General features: G+C 41.5%; 3 protein-coding genes across 4 annotated transcripts in view; 1 reads left to right on the top strand and 2 right to left on the bottom strand.

Moving 5' to 3' along the window:
• Positions 1–20,374, top strand: part of LOC144647809 (histamine H2 receptor-like) — a 410,332-nt gene that overhangs the window by 36,109 nt on the left and 353,849 nt on the right. The window lies entirely within an intron of this gene.
• Positions 7,202–10,068, bottom strand: LOC144648049 (uncharacterized). The gene is made up of 2 exons (XM_078507692.1): positions 7,879–10,068; positions 7,202–7,622 (listed from the first exon to the last, which is right to left on the bottom strand). The coding sequence occupies exons 1-2, from the start codon at positions 9,072–9,074 to the stop codon at positions 7,202–7,204; spliced, it is 1,617 nt and encodes a 538-aa protein (XP_078363818.1). The 5' UTR covers positions 9,075–10,068.
• On the bottom strand, positions 12,941–15,807 carry LOC144648048 (uncharacterized). Its single transcript, XM_078507691.1, has 2 exons — positions 13,618–15,807; positions 12,941–13,361 (listed from the first exon to the last, which is right to left on the bottom strand). The coding sequence occupies exons 1-2, from the start codon at positions 14,811–14,813 to the stop codon at positions 12,941–12,943; spliced, it is 1,617 nt and encodes a 538-aa protein (XP_078363817.1). The 5' UTR covers positions 14,814–15,807.

Raw genomic sequence — 20,374 nt, 5'->3', positions numbered from 1 at the left:
GACAAAAAGAGAGTGTATCAAATTTGAAGCCATTTATTTTATCGCATAGTGCGATAGTGAATTTCATGCCGCAGATTTGTGCCTAAATATAAAAAATATATCTGTTCGATTTTCCAAGAACCTGGCGCCCAAGGCCCAAAACAGCCCGGGGCTAGTACAAGTCCCCAGCCCTCCCCCCAGGCTAGAAGGTTGTCACCCCAGGAGCCCAGCTGGCAGCTGCAACACCGGCCGGGTGCCTTCTACACAGGGAAGCCTGCACCGGTGTCATTCAAAATATTCACAGACTACACAGGTGCATTCCAAGTTCACACAAAATTGCTCAAAGGGGCCGGAACCAAGCTAGGCTCAGCGGTCAAAAGTGACACCCTCCCCTCCCCCCAGATTGGGGGGAGGGAAGGAAGGGGAGGGTCAGGTATTTCATATCAAAATCATCATCGGACCCACCCCAGGTCATAAATAATGACAGGTACCAAGGAGAACATATTTTTTGTTATTATTAAATTAAAAAATGTAAATATACACGCTGAGGAAATGATGCTGTTACACATTTAGTAATAAAGAGTTGTTATTTCCAGGCAGACACGAGCAGGGATCCAAATCTGTGAAGTAATGAGGGCCAAAATGGATTGACTCATTTGAATCATGCTGATCAGTATATTCGATTGCATGTATAGCTATTATTATAATCATTTCATCAAGCATTGTGGCGTATTTTGTGGGCTAAAATGGATAGTCCAGCGGAAGTATATTTTAGCCCGCTGCCGTGGACCAATTGCAATCAGAGACAAGAAAATAACGAAGCCAGCCAATCAGAACTGAAAACCATTCAACTGTTCGCGCCGTTTTCTGGCTGGCTGCCATCACTTCAAGCTCCGATTTAATAATTTGAATGGAGGCGCTTCCATCTGCAACTGCAACTGTTTTTGAGCTTTATAACGACAAAATGGCTGAGGGACTAAACGGGAAAGGAAATTATCAGTCTTCTCAGTTAGCTAGATGAAGAGGAATTACAGAAACTCGAAGAAGAATCCAGGCGGCAACGTGAATGAATTTTTTTTTTGTCTTCGTCGAGCAAAGGTCAGGCATTATGCCAAAGAAAAAAATAACAAAGGAAAAGACCAATTGGTAATTCCCAAAAGTGGTCGCGGTCGCTTTCAAGACCTTTTTTTAAATACAGGTGGTGGTCGTAATTAGAGCTGGTCGCTTACGAGAGTGGTCGCAAAAGTAGCTTTGACTGCAGTTCAGAAAAGTAGATCGTCGCATTTTCAGGCATCACTTCGGTACATAATTTTCCACGAAAGATTTCAATAAAAATCTCCTTTCTCTCTCTCGAAATTATGAAAGAGCTGCAAATATTAAAGAAATAAAAAAGATCTTGCTCACTTACCCACTCATGACAATGGAAAATCGAGTCACATTCGCCAGGGCTTGACTCACAGGATCTGAGGGAGGCAGCACTTAGTTTATCTTTAATTTGAGATCTTTTTTCCTGGATTTCAGCGCGTCTCTAGCTCCCTAATAGAAAGATGCGGTGGTCTGATGGTTAGTGCGCCGGGACCCAGATCGAGGTCCGGGTTCAAGCATTGGGCGGGGTTACTGTGCTGTGTTGTTGGGCAAGACACATTACTCTCATAGTGCCTCTCTTCACCCAGATGTATAAATGGGTACCGGCGAATTTATGCTGGGGGTAGCCCTGCGATGGACTAGAATCCAACCCAGGGGGCAGTAGAAATACTCCTAGCCGCTTCGTGCTACAGATAAGCTCAAGTAAGTAAGTAAGTTAGTAAGTAAGTAAGTAAGTAAGTAAGTAAGTAAGTAAGTTAGTAAGTAAGTAAGTAAGTAAGTAAGTAAGTAAGTAAGTAAGTAAGTAAGTAAGTAAGTAAGTAAGTAAGTAAGTAAGTAAGTATTGTATTTTATTCTTGTCTCAACCTTATTAACAGATAAAGCAGAAGGTAGACATGGTATTTTCACAGTTTCTGAGTCAAACCCGAAAAGTTTACTTATTTTAAAGACTATTTGTTTGTGGCCTGCCATCCGAACAAAGGGAACGCCAAAAAGAGGCCCACGTGTTCCGCAATATAAATGCCGATTCGTTGCCAGTTTGAAAGGTATCTTTTTTTATTAAAATCAGAAGTCCTGCTTCCGTGGATCCGTCTATCCTTCCATGCTATAAACTTTCTCAGAAGTTGAGTTGGTAACCGCATATTTTATTTAATTTCTCAATTCTTTTTTCATATTGACGGAAATACGGATTCACGGATTCCCACCCTTAAACTCTATAATGTTAAATCCGTCGACGGCATTATGAATAAAATCATACGGCAAAGCTGTTCTATTATGAATTCTAAGTTAAAGTGAAAGCTGACGGAGTGGCGGATTTAACATTGTAAAGCTCTGAGAGTAGAATCCGTGAATCCGTGTTTCTGTCTATCTGAAAAAGAAATATGACATTTCAAATAAATTTATAGTGTGGCGGATTGGCAGGAAGTTCGTGCTTACTTGTGTGGCGATATACATTATTCAGGCATCGCATTTTCAATAAGACAATGTCATCACTAAACAAAAGATTGTTTGCTATAGATATTTTTTTACTGCTCAATTTCTTGTTCGTATAGATGGCATTCTTCTTCAACGAGCTATTGCGTGAATTTGTAACACTTTGGACAATTGAATTACTCAACCTAGAGAAACGCGCCTTTGGTTGCCTCAGCTACAAACGCCAACTATGTCACAAGTGTTGGTATCCGAAGGTTACGTAATACAATTGTTTAATCAGGAATTTCATTGGACGAGCTCTGTTCAGGTGGGTGCGGTGACAGGTACTAGGCATGCGCGTGGATAACTATAAAAATCGGGGACACGTGTATCAGCCTCAGTTGATTGTAACGCATTGCCATGTACAGAACAGCAAGGAATCCGGCCCGGCAGCTAAACAGTAAAGCTATAAAAGACGCGGCATCGTGTTACTTAACTCCTATAATTCGAAATCGTTTATCAGTTGTTGCCGCAACAGGCGTATGTCGAGTACAAAAGAAAGATCTTCCGGAGGCGTGGAAACAAGTTTGCCATAAGAGAGAGGAATGCGATCGCTCTTTGAAGACCTTAGAAGGATTAGAATTTTTTTTCTCTGCAATAGGAGTGAAAGAGCCGCCAAAGAGAAAGAAAGAGAAAGACCATTCAGAAGAGTGTGAAGAAATCGAAAATGATGATGAAAATGGAGACAGTTGCATTTCAGAAAGCCAGCAGATATCACAGAACACTAACAGAAGTTTTGCAATGGCGGCTAAGAAAAAAAAGATTTCCCTCGTTCGCGTTTTGGATTGCTTTTACAAGTTCAACGGGAGCTCCCGTTTCGTCGCTTCCCATCGAAAACGTCCTACTGTCCTGTGATTGGGAAATTCATGTTCAGGTTCACAAGACGGTTGAGAAATCAATGAAGTCGCTGTTTTCAGTCCTGAAGGATCACAGTTCGTCTTATTTGATCGAGCTAGTGGACGCTTCTTTCCAAGCCACCATTTCCGATTTAGAAGACCAACTATCAAGTGAAGGAATCACGTCCTCACCGTTGGACCGCTCAGAAAACGTGGCTTTTTCTACATGAACCCATCGTCGAAAATGAAACAACAAATCTCCAATGCATTAGATGCCATGCAAAAGGCAAGTCTTCGTGTAGACATTTTTGACTCAGAGAGAAATCAAATGGCGACGACAAAGGCACCTGAAAAATGCTTAACAAGTGATTCGAAAGTGCTTCTATTGGGCAAGTTAGAAAGGGCCATGGAAAGCCTGGGGTACAAGGTTTATCGTGGTTCGATGTACAAGAAAGTCAAGGAATCCATGTATACCTACCGATACAAGTGCAACGTAGCCGATTGGTTAGGTGCCCTTGAGGGAAATGCAAATTTCCGGGAAGATCTTGTCAAACACGGGGATCAAGTCAGGGAGAGATTATCAAGACCAGAGAGCCAAACCATAAGACAACTAATTGTGAACTTTGATTTAATTGAGGTCAAAGATGGCTGGTGTTTCTCTATTGATCAACAAACCTTCCAACAAGCTGCAATTCAACAGAGCGACGTTGGAAAAGTTTCCCCAAGAGCTTTTGTGCCATACGATCACTTAAACGAGCCAGAGCCACGTTACTTTCAGCAAATTCTAGAAAATAGTCTAGAAAAGCACCAGGTGCAGCAATTCTGCGAAGATTTCATGAATCTTCTGAAATACAACCAGAAGTCACACAAGCAAAAGATATAGTTACATCATGCATTTACAGTACTACTAAGCGTGTTTTAAGATCGTCAAACCGATCGCTTAAGCATTATTTCGACGGAAATGCAATGGCGCCCTTTATTGAAAAGAAACACAGTAACATCCCGCCAAAGTGATTCAAGAACCTCTTGGCAGTAATTTGCCATTTTAATACCCAAAGTATGAGAACTTATTTTGCCAGACTTATAAAAATAGGTTCCAACACTCAGATTTTTTTTCCGTAGCTCATTAGAATGTATTGTATTGTTATATATTTGTTAGGTTCCATGTCTGATAGGAAGCGCCGACAGCGGCAAAACCAGCCTTTTCGCACCTATCAGAGGAATAGTGCCAGCCCACCGAATTGGAAAGATCACAAAGCAGCGCCAGTTCAACAAGGCAATGATGAATAGAGATTGTGAAGTCATGTTCCTTGATGAGGCTACCGCTGAGCTTATGGACATTGACGACTGGAAGGTAAACTTGTTCTCCTTGCAACTGAGTATGCGCGAAAACAAAACAAAAAAAACTGCACTTCAAGAAGACGTACACGTTAGAGATAACAGATGGATTGCGCTTTTTCTTCAAAGGCACGACGCAGTCTCAGTTTCCAATGCTAAGTAAATTCGATACATTTTATGTTTTATTCTTGTTTTTATTGTATTAAAGGTTGTTACACAAGGAGGGTGGATAGCTAACGACACCAAGTACAGGTCTGCAAAGGGGTTCGTCAACACAATCCCCATGCTTATCACTTGTCAGACCCCCATCAACTTCGGAGAAGACCACAACGCTGCCATGGACTCAAGGCTCAGAAAATACACGTTCAAAGCACTCCCCAACGTAGACCCAGCGGCAATTGTGTGGCTTGAAAACCATCCAATGGATTGCATCCACTGGGCAGCCATGCAGACAAGTGGTTTACCCAAATCTACCGGTGTTGACGCCACACAGACCCTAACAGGAGAGCTAGAAGAACGCGAGAAAACCGAGCTATTCATGTTTAACCCCAACGAAGAGCTGGTCGTGGATCCCCCAGGCAGTTCATTACAAGAGGTTTTATGTGATGAGACTGGAGAAGCGGCAAGTACAGACAATGAAAGCGAACTGGAATTCAATGACGACCCGGACATAAGAAACTTGAGAAGTGCACTCCAACTATGTTCCCCAGGCACCCTGCGAAAACGGCAACTTACCAGTATGTTACAAGCGCGAATCCGCGATAAGAACGACCAGATTGAGCGAGAAAGGCAACTCTATGTTCTCAGGCAAGAAAGCTGGATTGAGAGGGGTGTAACAGAAGAGAATGCAGCATTGCTTCCCACAGATAGCGCAGATCCACTGCCCTCGCCCATACAACGCGACTTGCAAGCAACAAGAGAGCAGGCTCTTCGAAAAGAACTTTCAGCCAAAAGACAACGAGCGAGAGAAGCTTTCCAGCAACCGTGGTTGCAAGCAACCGAGAGGGAACTGAACGAGTGCAACATAACCCTCACCTCAGTGCTCGATCGCCAAAGAAGGAGGTCGATGGAGTCGTACCTCGAAGTTTTGCAGGACAAAATCAAGAATCACCATCGCAACTTGGGCACTCTCACGTGCGAGATTGCATTGGAAGAGAGGAGACGGTGGTGTTGCGCAGAAGGCCTTTTGAAGAAAGGGGACCGCCATCTCGTGCTTAGTCTGTTCCAGACATTACCCACTGATACAGAACTGGGCGAATCGTCACAACAAGCCGAAAAGGCATCTTCACAGCAGCCTCCCTTTGAAGGTCAAAGGAACAGTGACGACGAGGATTTAACGTTCGTTACGCCAGTTCCTCGCACGTTGGTCGACAAGCCAAAGACGCCCTCGTACGAGCCGACTTCGGAACCCCTTTACATGATTACGCCACCGTTCACTCCAAGTAGGGAAGCTAGCGAAGATGAGGAGGAAGAAATGTTCGTCACACCAAAGACACCATCGTACACGCCCAGGACAAAGCGACCTTCAAAGCGACCTCGATTATCCCCGAGTCACTTGTCCAAGGGACAGACAAAAGTGACAAGATATTTTGGTTCACAGAAACGCTAAAATAGTGCGAGTGCAATTTAGTAAAACGCGTGTTTGATTTGAACGATGATGATTACAGTGATGTAAATTTCTACTCAGTTAAGTTATATCATAACAGCTCACTTATCACCGTTTAAACGGAAGTCGAATGAGGGAACTGCTGCTGAATGTTTCAAGCGGAGAGTTGTACTATTTTTGGTAAGAGTGTCATTATTATCATTAGTTGTGTAAACTTTTTCGACAACGTGTTATTTAGTCGAGTTTTCACTGACATTTGTGTATCGTTATTGCATCTATTACAACTAGATAACGTAAGTTTCAGTCAGTTTAGGCACTGTTTACACGGACACGGTTTCATTTGTAACCGCATCGCTTTCGATGCGGTTACGCCTTTCGTTTACACGGCGCCGATCGAGTCCACTACTGAAACCGGGTCGTTTTGAAAACGCTCCACTTGTGACAGCGTTTTCAAAACGATACGGTTTCGTTGAACGTGTAAACGGTCAAAAACGACGAAACCGCATCGATTTGAAAACGGCAACGTATTTTGGCACGAATTGGCTGGCTCACGAAGGGTAAACACGGTGAAACACGCATAGAGAGCAGCGCTTGCTTATACAATCACATTCGAAAACATTCGGAAAATGGTTAAATAGGTTCCGTGTAAACACTTAGAAACCGTGTCGTTTTCGATGCGGTTTCGAGGTCATGAAACCGTGTCGATTGATAACCGTGTCCGTGTAAACGTAGCCTTAATCTGATTAAAAAAAATCAAACATATTGCACAGACTTGTTTTTTGCTCGTGTCCTTGTGTTAATGCTAAGCTACAGGTATTTTCATTCCATGAGCCCTTTTCTTTAGTGAGTCCGCCGTTCTACCATCTTGAAATCGAAATTCGGGATCTCACAAAATAGCGGTCCACTGTCCAAACCCGTGCTGACTTATCCCTTCCTTTAGAAAATCATCCTCTTCTTTCGTAAATTTCAAAACGTGGCGAGTTTTCCACTGAAGGTGCAAGTTGCCTTTAGTAAGGTCATCCTTTCCAGGGGTCGAGCTTTGGTTACATCGAGCTGTTTCAACTGAGGGCCCTGAGCTTGAAGTTGAACCGCCAAGTCTTGCGTGGACGTCATCGTCTACTTCGGATCCCTTGGTACCTTGAAGTTTTTGCAGACACTCGTGACCCTTCAATGCAACTTCTCGAGATCTTTGCTTTTGATAGTGAACTTTAGCAACGGCAGAGCTGTGTTTCTGGTCCTCAGACAAAAACCTTTGCTCTTCGCTAGTGAGCTGATTGAGGCTTTGCGTTTCGACGATTTGGCGATAAAAAAAAATTACCTTTATTTAGACACGGTGAGGATTAAAGCTATAAGCTTGTGGGGCCGTGTATTCCCTGATCGAATTGGAATTTGGAAGTGTTGGTTTTTGTGGAGGGAGGAAAACCGGAGAACCCAGAGAAAAACCCTCGGAGCAAGGACGAGAACCAACAACAAACTCAACCCATATATGACACTGGGCCGGAATCGAACCCGGGCCACATTGGTGGGAGGCGAGCGCTCCCACTACTGCGCCGTCCCTGCTCCCGTGTGGGATGAATGTATTTTCCAATTGCATCAAAAACCAGTTTGCTCATAGTTTCGCCCAATTTGCCATGCTGACCTCCATTTCTGGTGAGGAGAACGAAATCACACTGGGGTTTAAGCAACGGTCTAACGTTCGAGATGTAGCCGTTAAGAACGTGCATGTTAGCGTCGGTCAGAATCAAAGAATCGAAGCCATATTTTCCAGCCGTCTTGAACGTTTTCTGATCGATAAATCCACCGTTTTCCTTTGCTGTGGCAATCATGTCCACCGTCAAATATTGGTAAGTCATGGGCCGCGATCCCTTCACCTTGATGAACAGATACATGGCTACAAATTTCGTGGCAAATGTTAAGTCTGAGGGGTTAACTTGGGCTGGAATGGTTTTGCACATTTTCACTGTATTTTCGTAACGCGGCAGATGAAATTTCACCACCTTCAACAACTCCTCCATTGTTGCCCAGTGCCCTCTTGCTTCCAGAGTGTCGATGTCTAAATCTTGTGTCCACTGCAATCTCATCATCTTTGCAACTGTTTTTCGGGCTCTCTTGAGGTACAACTCTGTCGTAGAAAACTTTCTTAGAACTGCTTCTGATGCGCCACGAAGTTTTCTGAAGTCGATCAATTCAGAAATTGCATCTATGTAGCCCAAACGCCCACGATGGCCGAGTTTACATACATCTTGTAAGTAGTCGATAAACTTAAACAACAGATTTGGAGAACACAAACTAAAGTCGATCACTTCAAACGTTAACTCCTCTTCATCTTCACAGCAAAATCTAAGAAATTTGAAGCACCTTGTCACTATCTGTTGAGCGGCACGATCTTTCTTACAACCGCCAGCACTTCCTGTCAACGATTTCGTGAATACTTCGCCAATGTTACATGATAATGGAAATGAAGAAAGTAACTTCACGTTGTGCTTTGTGGTTTCGCTTGTCTCATCTTCATTTCTTCCAATCGTCAGTGACTTTGTTACTTGTTTAGAATCTGGCCTTTCGTCAAAATAAAAGAACCAACTGTGCTTAGTGCTAACATGTTTTCTACAGCCTCTCTGACTTTGAAATCCATCATGTTCACACTCTTGTATCGGGCAATGGTACAAGCTGTCTGCTTCATCTTTTTCCAAGTGAAGCCGCTTTGGTTTGGGTGATGCTCCTTGGACATCTGACCAATTGACTTTGCACTTCTTGCTCATTTTTCCCTTTAAACAACATGTGGCTAACACAATCGCCTTTCAATCTTAGCCGAAACAAAGGACGTTTCAACTTGCCAAAACATGCCCTTGCTTGCCCACGCTCATTACTATTGTGTAAAATTCATGACAGTGAGATACAACCCAAACTTGCCCAAGCCGGTCTGTACGCGCCTTTTTCAATTCAGGGACACAATACATAAGTAACGGACCGATAAATCGGAACAAAACAGTCCTAACTTTAATCCTGACCGATGAATTTGGGAACATTATGTTCCATACGCAAATGGGACCACGGAACAAAAAAGTCCGAAATACCACTTTTGGAACAAAATGTTCCATTAGCAGATATAAAATCGGAACAATAAAGTCCAAAACTTGTTCCTATTTACCAATTTCGGAACAATATGTTCCATTCACAGATAGCAAAATCGGAACAAACAGTCTTTCTTTATTAATTTCGGAACAATGTGTTCCACGCACAAATAGGAACTCGGAACAAAACAGTCCTAATTTATCAAGTTAGGAACAATGTGCTCCATACACAAATAAGAACTCGGAACAATACAGTCCTAATTTATCAAGTTAGGAACAATGTGTTCCATGCACAAATAGGAACTCGGAACAAAACAGTCCTAATTTATCAAGTTAGGAACAACGTGTTCCATGCACAAATAGGAACTCGGAACAAAACAGTCCTAATTTATCAAGTTAGGAACAACGTGTTCCATGCACAAATAGGAACTCGGAACAAAACAGTCCTAATTTACCAAGTTAGGAACAATGTGTTCCATGCACAAATAGGAACTCGGAACAATACAGTCCTAAATCACTCATTTGGGAACAATGTGTTCCACTTGCAGTTGACAACTCGGAACAAAACGTTCTTGTCTTACCTTACAGGGAACGCTATGTTCCTACTCTGTAAAAAGCTGGTCCTCTTAAGGTTAATAGGAACACAAAAATGAGGAACACTCGATCCTAGAGGAACGTTCCTTTACAAATATCGGAACAGCCGAATAAACTTAAAATACGTGAAAAATAAACCAACAAGTTCAGCTTTAAAGCTAAAAAAGCATATATTAAACGTTTAGGTAAAATAGAACCAAGCTTCAAAATCTAGAGCACTTTGTAGAGGAGGGAGGGAGGAAAGGAAGGATTAAGAAAGGAAGTAAAGCCTTTATTTATTCACGATGCTACTTTAAGCATATATAAAGCTTGTCCGATAAAAAAAACAGGAACAGATACATAAACAACCATGTTCTCCTAACAATTCCACACAAAGAAAAATCCTTTTTAACATCAGGAGATTTTAATTCATTTATCTTATTATTTACAGTGATTAGCATAATCAAAGATCTATACAAAGAGTTTGCTTTTAAACATCGTAGGTCTAATTCACTGTATGTCAAAGATTTATTACAACATCGTTTATGAATTTAATAAAGGAAAACCACGCTTAAGATGGTATACCATGAATATGAATCAAATCGTTAGTTATCTATTACTTAATATAACCTGGATTTTAGCCACCTGACACTTAAGGTATAGGCAGTACACACACCCAAATGACTGTGTTAATTATTTTCGGGGTTAGAGTAAAGCGTCGTTACTTCCTAGAAAACCAACTATAAATATGTTTAAGCCTAAACCTACTTCTTTCCTGATTAACAAACATAGCTTAGGAACTGCCAAAGGCCAAACCCCCCCCCCCCCTCTGGTCTTACCCTCCCATCCCATGTGGGGTTTGGGGGAGCACAGGGCACTACTGCTAGAAAGCCTTCACGTGCCTGTTCACAGTTATCTTATAAAAGGCCTCGAGGCTGCTGAGACCAGTTGCCAATAATGAAAAGCGAGAACCAGTCTTGGCCATGTTACAAAGCGAAAGTCATTGCTGACACAAAGAAAAATAAAGCTCACTGTACCCAGCCTTCCAACGAGCCTGCAATTCAACAGCTGACCCAGGGATCCCTAGGATTGTTAGACCATGGCCTGGGCTACCTGCCCTACGTGTTCTTGGCGGAGTTCCCCTCAAATTACCGACGCCAAAATAAGAAAGTCTGGCAGAATATGAAATAGTGTTTGGTATTGTCAGCATTACATGACATGCAAAGGATGAACTACAACTTGTTGCTGAGGCCGTCTGCGAAAGAGCGCACGTAGAGCTGATATGTATTCTGGCATGCGGATAGCGTATAATATAGGATTTACAATGAAAATTTCCATAAAATAAAACATTAAGAACATTAGGTAACCGTACACGATCAGCTATGGACATTGATCTCATTATGTCAGTGGTATGATACAGAATATGGTATAAATTACCAGAATGGTACAACAGTAGAGATGCAAAAGTGCACCACAAGGACTTTAATAACAATGGACGCGTAGGAAACACAGATTATTAATAAGCAAATTAAACGAAATAAATTCCCTAAGTAAAAATTAGATCTTTGTTCTTTGAATTCTCTTAGAACCATAACAGCAATTGATAGCAACCCAGCCGTCACCCAAACGGCAGCAATTATTAATCCGTAAACAGAGTTTTTAATATGGCGATGTCTGAACGGCCTAAACGTCGCGTTAAACCGTTCTAAAGAAATTGATGCGATGTTTGTTAAAGCTAAGAACCGAGAGAGCACAAATTGACTATATGGTAGTACGCCCAGTGTTTATGAGACTCCCATACATTGCAGTTTGCTCCGACTCTATAGAATAGACCATACGCAGCAGCAGTTCCTCCAGCCAACATATCTACAACTGCCAAATTTATAACCAGGTACGTGCTACGCTTACGGAGATTACGATTTTTGATGTTGAGTGTCACTATGGCAACACACTCCGTCAAGCCTACTGCAAGCCAAGTAATACATTCAGGAAATGAAAACATCTCGAATTCTGCCTTATTCTTTGCTTGCTGATAGAAGTAATTACTCGTCTATCTGTTGAGATAAATGAGTGATATTTTGGTTCACAGAAACGCTAAAATAGTGCGAGTGCAATTTAGTAAAACGCGTGTTTGATTTGAACGATGATGATTACAGTGATGTAAATTTCTACTCAGTTAAGTTATATCATAACAGCTCACTTATCACCGTTTAAACGGAAGTCGAATGAGGGAACTGCTGCTGAATGTTTCAAGCGGAGAGTTGTACTATTTTTGGTAAGAGTGTCATTATTATCATTAGTTGTGTAAACTTTTTCGACAACGTGTTATTTAGTCGAGTTTTCACTGACATTTGTGTATCGTTATTGCATCTATTACAACTAGATAACGTAAGTTTCAGTCAGTTTAGGCACTGTTTACACGGACACGGTTTCATTTGTAACCGCATCGCTTTCGATGCGGTTACGCCTTTCGTTTACACGGCGCCGATCGAGTCCACTACTGAAACCGGGTCGTTTTGAAAACGCTCCACTTGTGACAGCGTTTTCAAAACGATACGGTTTCGTTGAACGTGTAAACGGTCAAAAACGACGAAACCGCATCGATTTGAAAACGGCAACGTATTTTGGCACGAATTGGCTGGCTCACGAAGGGTAAACACGGTGAAACACGCATAGAGAGCAGCGCTTGCTTATACAATCACATTCGAAAACATTCGGAAAATGGTTAAATAGGTTCCGTGTAAACACTTAGAAACCGTGTCGTTTTCGATGCGGTTTCGAGGTCATGAAACCGTGTCGATTGATAACCGTGTCCGTGTAAACGTAGCCTTAATCTGATTAAAAAAAATCAAACATATTGCACAGACTTGTTTTTTGCTCGTGTCCTTGTGTTAATGCTAAGCTACAGGTATTTTCATTCCATGAGCCCTTTTCTTTAGTGAGTCCGCCGTTCTACCATCTTGAAATCGAAATTCGGGATCTCACAAAATAGCGGTCCACTGTCCAAACCCGTGCTGACTTATCCCTTCCTTTAGAAAATCATCCTCTTCTTTCGTAAATTTCAAAACGTGGCGAGTTTTCCACTGAAGGTGCAAGTTGCCTTTAGTAAGGTCATCCTTTCCAGGGGTCGAGCTTTGGTTACATCGAGCTGTTTCAACTGAGGGCCCTGAGCTTGAAGTTGAACCGCCAAGTCTTGCGTGGACGTCATCGTCTACTTCGGATCCCTTGGTACCTTGAAGTTTTTGCAGACACTCGTGACCCTTCAATGCAACTTCTCGAGATCTTTGCTTTTGATAGTGAACTTTAGCAACGGCAGAGCTGTGTTTCTGGTCCTCAGACAAAAACCTTTGCTCTTCGCTAGTGAGCTGATTGAGGCTTTGCGTTTCGACGATTTGGCGATAAAAAAAAATTACCTTTATTTAGACACGGTGAGGATTAAAGCTATAAGCTTGTGGGGCCGTGTATTCCCTGATCGAATTGGAATTTGGAAGTGTTGGTTTTTGTGGAGGGAGGAAAACCGGAGAACCCAGAGAAAAACCCTCGGAGCAAGGACGAGAACCAACAACAAACTCAACCCATATATGACACTGGGCCGGAATCGAACCCGGGCCACATTGGTGGGAGGCGAGCGCTCCCACTACTGCGCCGTCCCTGCTCCCGTGTGGGATGAATGTATTTTCCAATTGCATCAAAAACCAGTTTGCTCATAGTTTCGCCCAATTTGCCATGCTGACCTCCATTTCTGGTGAGGAGAACGAAATCACACTGGGGTTTAAGCAACGGTCTAACGTTCGAGATGTAGCCGTTAAGAACGTGCATGTTAGCGTCGGTCAGAATCAAAGAATCGAAGCCATATTTTCCAGCCGTCTTGAACGTTTTCTGATCGATAAATCCACCGTTTTCCTTTGCTGTGGCAATCATGTCCACCGTCAAATATTGGTAAGTCATGGGCCGCGATCCCTTCACCTTGATGAACAGATACATGGCTACAAATTTCGTGGCAAATGTTAAGTCTGAGGGGTTAACTTGGGCTGGAATGGTTTTGCACATTTTCACTGTATTTTCGTAACGCGGCAGATGAAATTTCACCACCTTCAACAACTCCTCCATTGTTGCCCAGTGCCCTCTTGCTTCCAGAGTGTCGATGTCTAAATCTTGTGTCCACTGCAATCTCATCATCTTTGCAACTGTTTTTCGGGCTCTCTTGAGGTACAACTCTGTCGTAGAAAACTTTCTTAGAACTGCTTCTGATGCGCCACGAAGTTTTCTGAAGTCGATCAATTCAGAAATTGCATCTATGTAGCCCAAACGCCCACGATGGCCGAGTTTACATACATCTTGTAAGTAGTCGATAAACTTAAACAACAGATTTGGAGAACACAAACTAAAGTCGATCACTTCAAACGTTAACTCCTCTTCATCTTCACAGCAAAATCTAAGAAATTTGAAGCACCTTGTCACTATCTGTTGAGCGGCACGATCTTTCTTACAACCGCCAGCACTTCCTGTCAACGATTTCGTGAATACTTCGCCAATGTTACATGATAATGGAAATGAAGAAAGTAACTTCACGTTGTGCTTTGTGGTTTCGCTTGTCTCATCTTCATTTCTTCCAATCGTCAGTGACTTTGTTACTTGTTTAGAATCTGGCCTTTCGTCAAAATAAAAGAACCAACTGTGCTTAGTGCTAACATGTTTTCTACAGCCTCTCTGACTTTGAAATCCATCATGTTCACACTCTTGTATCGGGCAATGGTACAAGCTGTCTGCTTCATCTTTTTCCAAGTGAAGCCGCTTTGGTTTGGGTGATGCTCCTTGGACATCTGACCAATTGACTTTGCACTTCTTGCTCATTTTTCCCTTTAAACAACATGTGGCTAACACAATCGCCTTTCAATCTTAGCCGAAACAAAGGACGTTTCAACTTGCCAAAACATGCCCTTGCTTGCCCACGCTCATTACTATTGTGTAAAATTCATGACAGTGAGATACAACCCAAACTTGCCCAAGCCGGTCTGTACGCGCCTTTTTCAATTCAGGGACACAATACATAAGTAACGGACCGATAAATCGGAACAAAACAGTCCTAACTTTAATCCTGACCGATGAATTTGGGAACATTATGTTCCATACGCAAATGGGACCACGGAACAAAAAAGTCCGAAATACCACTTTTGGAACAAAATGTTCCATTAGCAGATATAAAATCGGAACAATAAAGTCCAAAACTTGTTCCTATTTACCAATTTCGGAACAATATGTTCCATTCACAGATAGCAAAATCGGAACAAACAGTCTTTCTTTATTAATTTCGGAACAATGTGTTCCACGCACAAATAGGAACTCGGAACAAAACAGTCCTAATTTATCAAGTTAGGAACAATGTGCTCCATACACAAATAAGAACTCGGAACAATACAGTCCTAATTTATCAAGTTAGGAACAATGTGTTCCATGCACAAATAGGAACTCGGAACAAAACAGTCCTAATTTATCAAGTTAGGAACAACGTGTTCCATGCACAAATAGGAACTCGGAACAAAACAGTCCTAATTTATCAAGTTAGGAACAACGTGTTCCATGCACAAATAGGAACTCGGAACAAAACAGTCCTAATTTACCAAGTTAGGAACAATGTGTTCCATGCACAAATAGGAACTCGGAACAATACAGTCCTAAATCACTCATTTGGGAACAATGTGTTCCACTTGCAGTTGACAACTCGGAACAAAACGTTCTTGTCTTACCTTACAGGGAACGCTATGTTCCTACTCTGTAAAAAGCTGGTCCTCTTAAGGTTAATAGGAACACAAAAATGAGGAACACTCGATCCTAGAGGAACGTTCCTTTACAAATATCGGAACAGCCGAATAAACTTAAAATACGTGAAAAATAAACCAACAAGTTCAGCTTTAAAGCTAAAAAAGCATATATTAAACGTTTAGGTAAAATAGAACCAAGCTTCAAAATCTAGAGCACTTTGTAGAGGAGGGAGGGAGGAAAGGAAGGATTAAGAAAGGAAGTAAAGCCTTTATTTATTCACGATGCTACTTTAAGCATATATAAAGCTTGTCCGATAAAAAAAACAGGAACAGATACATAAACAACCATGTTCTCCTAACAATTCCACACAAAGAAAAATCCTTTTTAACATCAGGAGATTTTAATTCATTTATCTTATTATTTACAGTGATTAGCATAATCAAAGATCTATACAAAGAGTTTGCTTTTAAACATCGTAGGTCTAATTCACTGTATGTCAAAGATTTATTACAACATCGTTTATGAATTTAATAAAGGAAAACCACGCTTAAGATGGTATACCATGAATATGAATCAAATCGTTAGTTATCTATTACTTAATATAACCTGGATTTTAGCCACCTGACACTTAAGGTATAGGCAGTACACACACCCAAATGACTGTGTTAATTATTTTCGGGGTTAGAGTAAAGCGTCGTTACTTCCTAGAAAACCAACTATAAATATGTTTAAGCCTAAACCTACTTCTTTCCTGATTAACAAACATAGCTTAGGAACTGCCAAAGGCCAAACCCCCCCCCCCCCTCTGGTCTTACCCTCCCATCCCATGTGGGGTTTGGGGGAGCACAGGGCACTACTGCTAGAAAGCCTTCACGTGCCTGTTCACAGTTATCTTATAAAAGGCCTCGAGGCTGCTGAGACCAGTTGCCAATAATGAAAAGCGAGAACCAGTCTTGGCCATGTTACAAAGCGAAAGTCATTGCTGACACAAAGAAAAATAAAGCTCACTGTACCCAGCCTTCCAACGAGCCTGCAATTCAACAGCTGACCCAGGGATCCCTAGGATTGTTAGACCATGGCCTGGGCTACCTGCCCTACGTGTTCTTGGCGGAGTTCCCCTCAAATTACCGACGCCAAAATAAGAAAGTCTGGCAGAATATGAAATAGTGTTTGGTATTGTCAGCATTACATGACATGCAAAGGATGAACTACAACTTGTTGCTGAGGCCGTCTGCGAAAGAGCGCACGTAGAGCTGATATGTATTCTGGCATGCGGATAGCGTATAATATAGGATTTACAATGAAAATTTCCATAAAATAAAACATTAAGAACATTAGGTAACCGTACACGATCAGCTATGGACATTGATCTCATTATGTCAGTGGTATGATACAGAATATGGTATAAATTACCAGAATGGTACAACAGTAGAGATGCAAAAGTGCACCACAAGGACTTTAATAACAATGGACGCGTAGGAAACACAGATTATTAATAAGCAAATTAAACGAAATAAATTCCCTAAGTAAAAATTAGATCTTTGTTCTTTGAATTCTCTTAGAACCATAACAGCAATTGATAGCAACCCAGCCGTCACCCAAACGGCAGCAATTATTAATCCGTAAACAGAGTTTTTAATATGGCGATGTCTGAACGGCCTAAACGTCGCGTTAAACCGTTCTAAAGAAATTGATGCGATGTTTGTTAAAGCTAAGAACCGAGAGAGCACAAATTGACTATATGGTAGTACGCCCAGTGTTTATGAGACTCCCATACATTGCAGTTTGCTCCGACTCTATAGAATAGACCATACGCAGCAGCAGTTCCTCCAGCCAACATATCTACAACTGCCAAATTTATAACCAGGTACGTGCTACGCTTACGGAGATTACGATTTTTGATGTTGAGTGTCACTATGGCAACACACTCCGTCAAGCCTACTGCAAGCCAAGTAATACATTCAGGAAATGAAAACATCTCGAATTCTGCCTTATTCTTTGCTTGCTGATGGAAGTAATTACTCGTCTATCTGTTGAGATAAATGAGTGATATGTTAGTTTTCTACTCGTTGTCTAAGAAGCCGGGCAATTAACTGGAATACAAAACGTAAATCAAACGTACAGATATTTATTTTGGTGCAAAAGCATGAAGTGATATTTCTAAGCTGTTAAGATGATGATAAACGGTTTATAGTGGAACTCCCGCGAAGGCGCAGGACGCGGAGCTCCATACCTAAGTAAATCTGATAACCCATCGAGGTGATCAATCGACGAGCAATCGACCTATTAACTTTTCTTAAATTTTAAATCCCCTGGATGGTTTGGACGTTTCAGCTTTATATAAACGAATTCGAAGTGATGGTATGAAAAGAAGGCAAAATGTGTTGCACGGTGTTCATTGTGCGAAGTTGTAAAACACTCCGGTGCTTCCCAGCCAGCAGCTCCAATCCTGGATCTAGCTCTAGTTCTAGTTGGCCACCTTTCCCATACAGTGCTGTGTTATTAAGCTGTCTTGGAAGTCAGAGCCATTTCCGTATATAAACACTACATCTTTGCTCAACTCGTTTAACCCTTGATGCCGCAACCTCATCATAAGAGGCCATATCAGTCTTGGGTACAGTCCAAACTGAAGACACCACACCTTGAACTTTCCAGGTAGTCTAGTCTTATCAATGTCTTAGGAATGGCCTTGAGGCCTTCCTCTGCTTGCTTCGGGATCTCTACTCCTTGGTGACGGTCAGTCGGTGTGCCCTTATACCACCTGCCTAGACTCTTCACCGGTTGTTCTCTCACAGTGGCTATAGTGTCTCCAGCTACTGAGAAGCGAATCTCTTTCTGCTTTCTCTTCACAAATGAACAGCTCCTTGACTTCTCGGCCTTAAACTTCATCCTTGACCATGTAATCAGTTCATCTAGTGCTTCTAGGATCTGATTTGCTGCGTTCGTAGACTTTGCAAGCACGGCGATGTCATCCATGAATGCTCTCAATGGTGTTCTTAGCAGAGCAATGTCGGCCTTGGTTGATTTTAATATCATCTCCACGACTAGGACAAACAGGATTACCGTCATAGTACATCCAGCTGCTATTCCCACCTCCAACTTTTGCCAGTCGGTCGTGAAGCCGTCTGTTGTGAATCGCATCCGAAATTTGTTGTAGTACTGCATCAACATTGCTTTCACTGGTTCTGGGAACCAGAAGTTTTCCATTGCCATTTCGATCAGACCGTGGGGCACGGAGCCAAATAGCTTTTATTTTTTTTTTAACTCATAATGTCCCAGTCAGCACCAGCTCTTGTGAAGCCTCCTTAGGTAGGGGCCCCGCCATGGCAGAAAGCAGTCGAGGAGAAGGGGCCGAAACTGTCTGCCATGGTTCCTCCTGACGACTTCCGAGCTAGATCCAGGATTGGAGCTGCTGGCTGGGAAGCACCGAAGTGTTTTACTGCTTTTCAAATATTGACTGCAGGGTTGCCCTGCCGACAACCCAGAGTAGATGGGTGACAAATCGGATAGACGGATAAGAAATACAAATAATAAACAGACAAATTGAACAGAATGAAATCCACAAGTAAGAAAAAAGTAACAATAAAGAGCAATGGTCAGGTAGCGAACAACCATGTGAAAAAATCACCGGCAAGACTTTCTCATCATAACATTAATTAAATTAAGTTTAATCCCTTCCTCCCCCTTTCACTCGTTGAGAAATTAATTCAACTCTCCCATCATCTTACCACCTCCCCCTCCCCCCCCCCCCCCCCCCCCACACACACACACTGAGGAAGACGATCGGTGGATGCAAGGTGTAGGAATAAACTGTAATAGACCTCTTTAGCTTCATTTGTTTGTTGTCCCATTGTAGACCTCGTGATGTTACCCTTGAAAATTATTCCTTTTAAAATCAATCAAATTCACGTGGAAATGACTGAATAATTTTCAGACAGACAAAGGGACGATTCTCTGGAGAGCATCACATGATCTACAATGGGAAATTTACGTACGTAGCTAAAGAGGTCAATAAAGAGCTCTGCAAAAATAAATTATGTACTTTTACTTTTATATAAAAAACTACACAGAGACAAAAAGAAACAGTCTGTGACATTAGTAAGTTTTTATTAACCTTATTAATTACAGCAAATAATGAAATCAGCGATGCATCACTGAATATGCTTTCGAACTATCAAGTCTTAAAAAAATGCAAATTATGATAAATAGTGACAACAGAATGATTATAAAACGTGACAATGTGAAAATTGTAAGGATAGTTTTAGATTAACATGGTATAATTATTAAATCAAGGATTATAGTATATTATCTTAATCGTATAGAATATCGTTGAAAGAAGAAGACATGTTTCTCTTCTTGATATTATGACGAAAATATTGTTTTACTTAACATTTTATTAAAGATAATAACTAGTCTTATCTTTAATTACACAAAATGAAAAGCAATATTTTTAGTTATTATAATGAATACAATAAATCACAAATTCGTAATAACACTATCAAAGGATGAAATTAAGAAACTAACATAAATAACATCAAGTAATATAATAACTGTTTTTCTACTTATAACAAATATCACAGCTGGAATGGATTTTACAAAAGTAAACGTAATTATCTTCAAAATGTATTCTAAAATGTTCATTAACTGAGTAA

Source organism: Oculina patagonica, chromosome 4, assembly GCF_052425735.1.
Source record: "Oculina patagonica isolate OP01 chromosome 4, crgOcupat, whole genome shotgun sequence".
Lineage (NCBI taxonomy): Eukaryota > Metazoa > Cnidaria > Anthozoa > Scleractinia > Oculinidae > Oculina > Oculina patagonica.
This window is presented reverse-complemented; position numbering and strand designations above follow the sequence as displayed.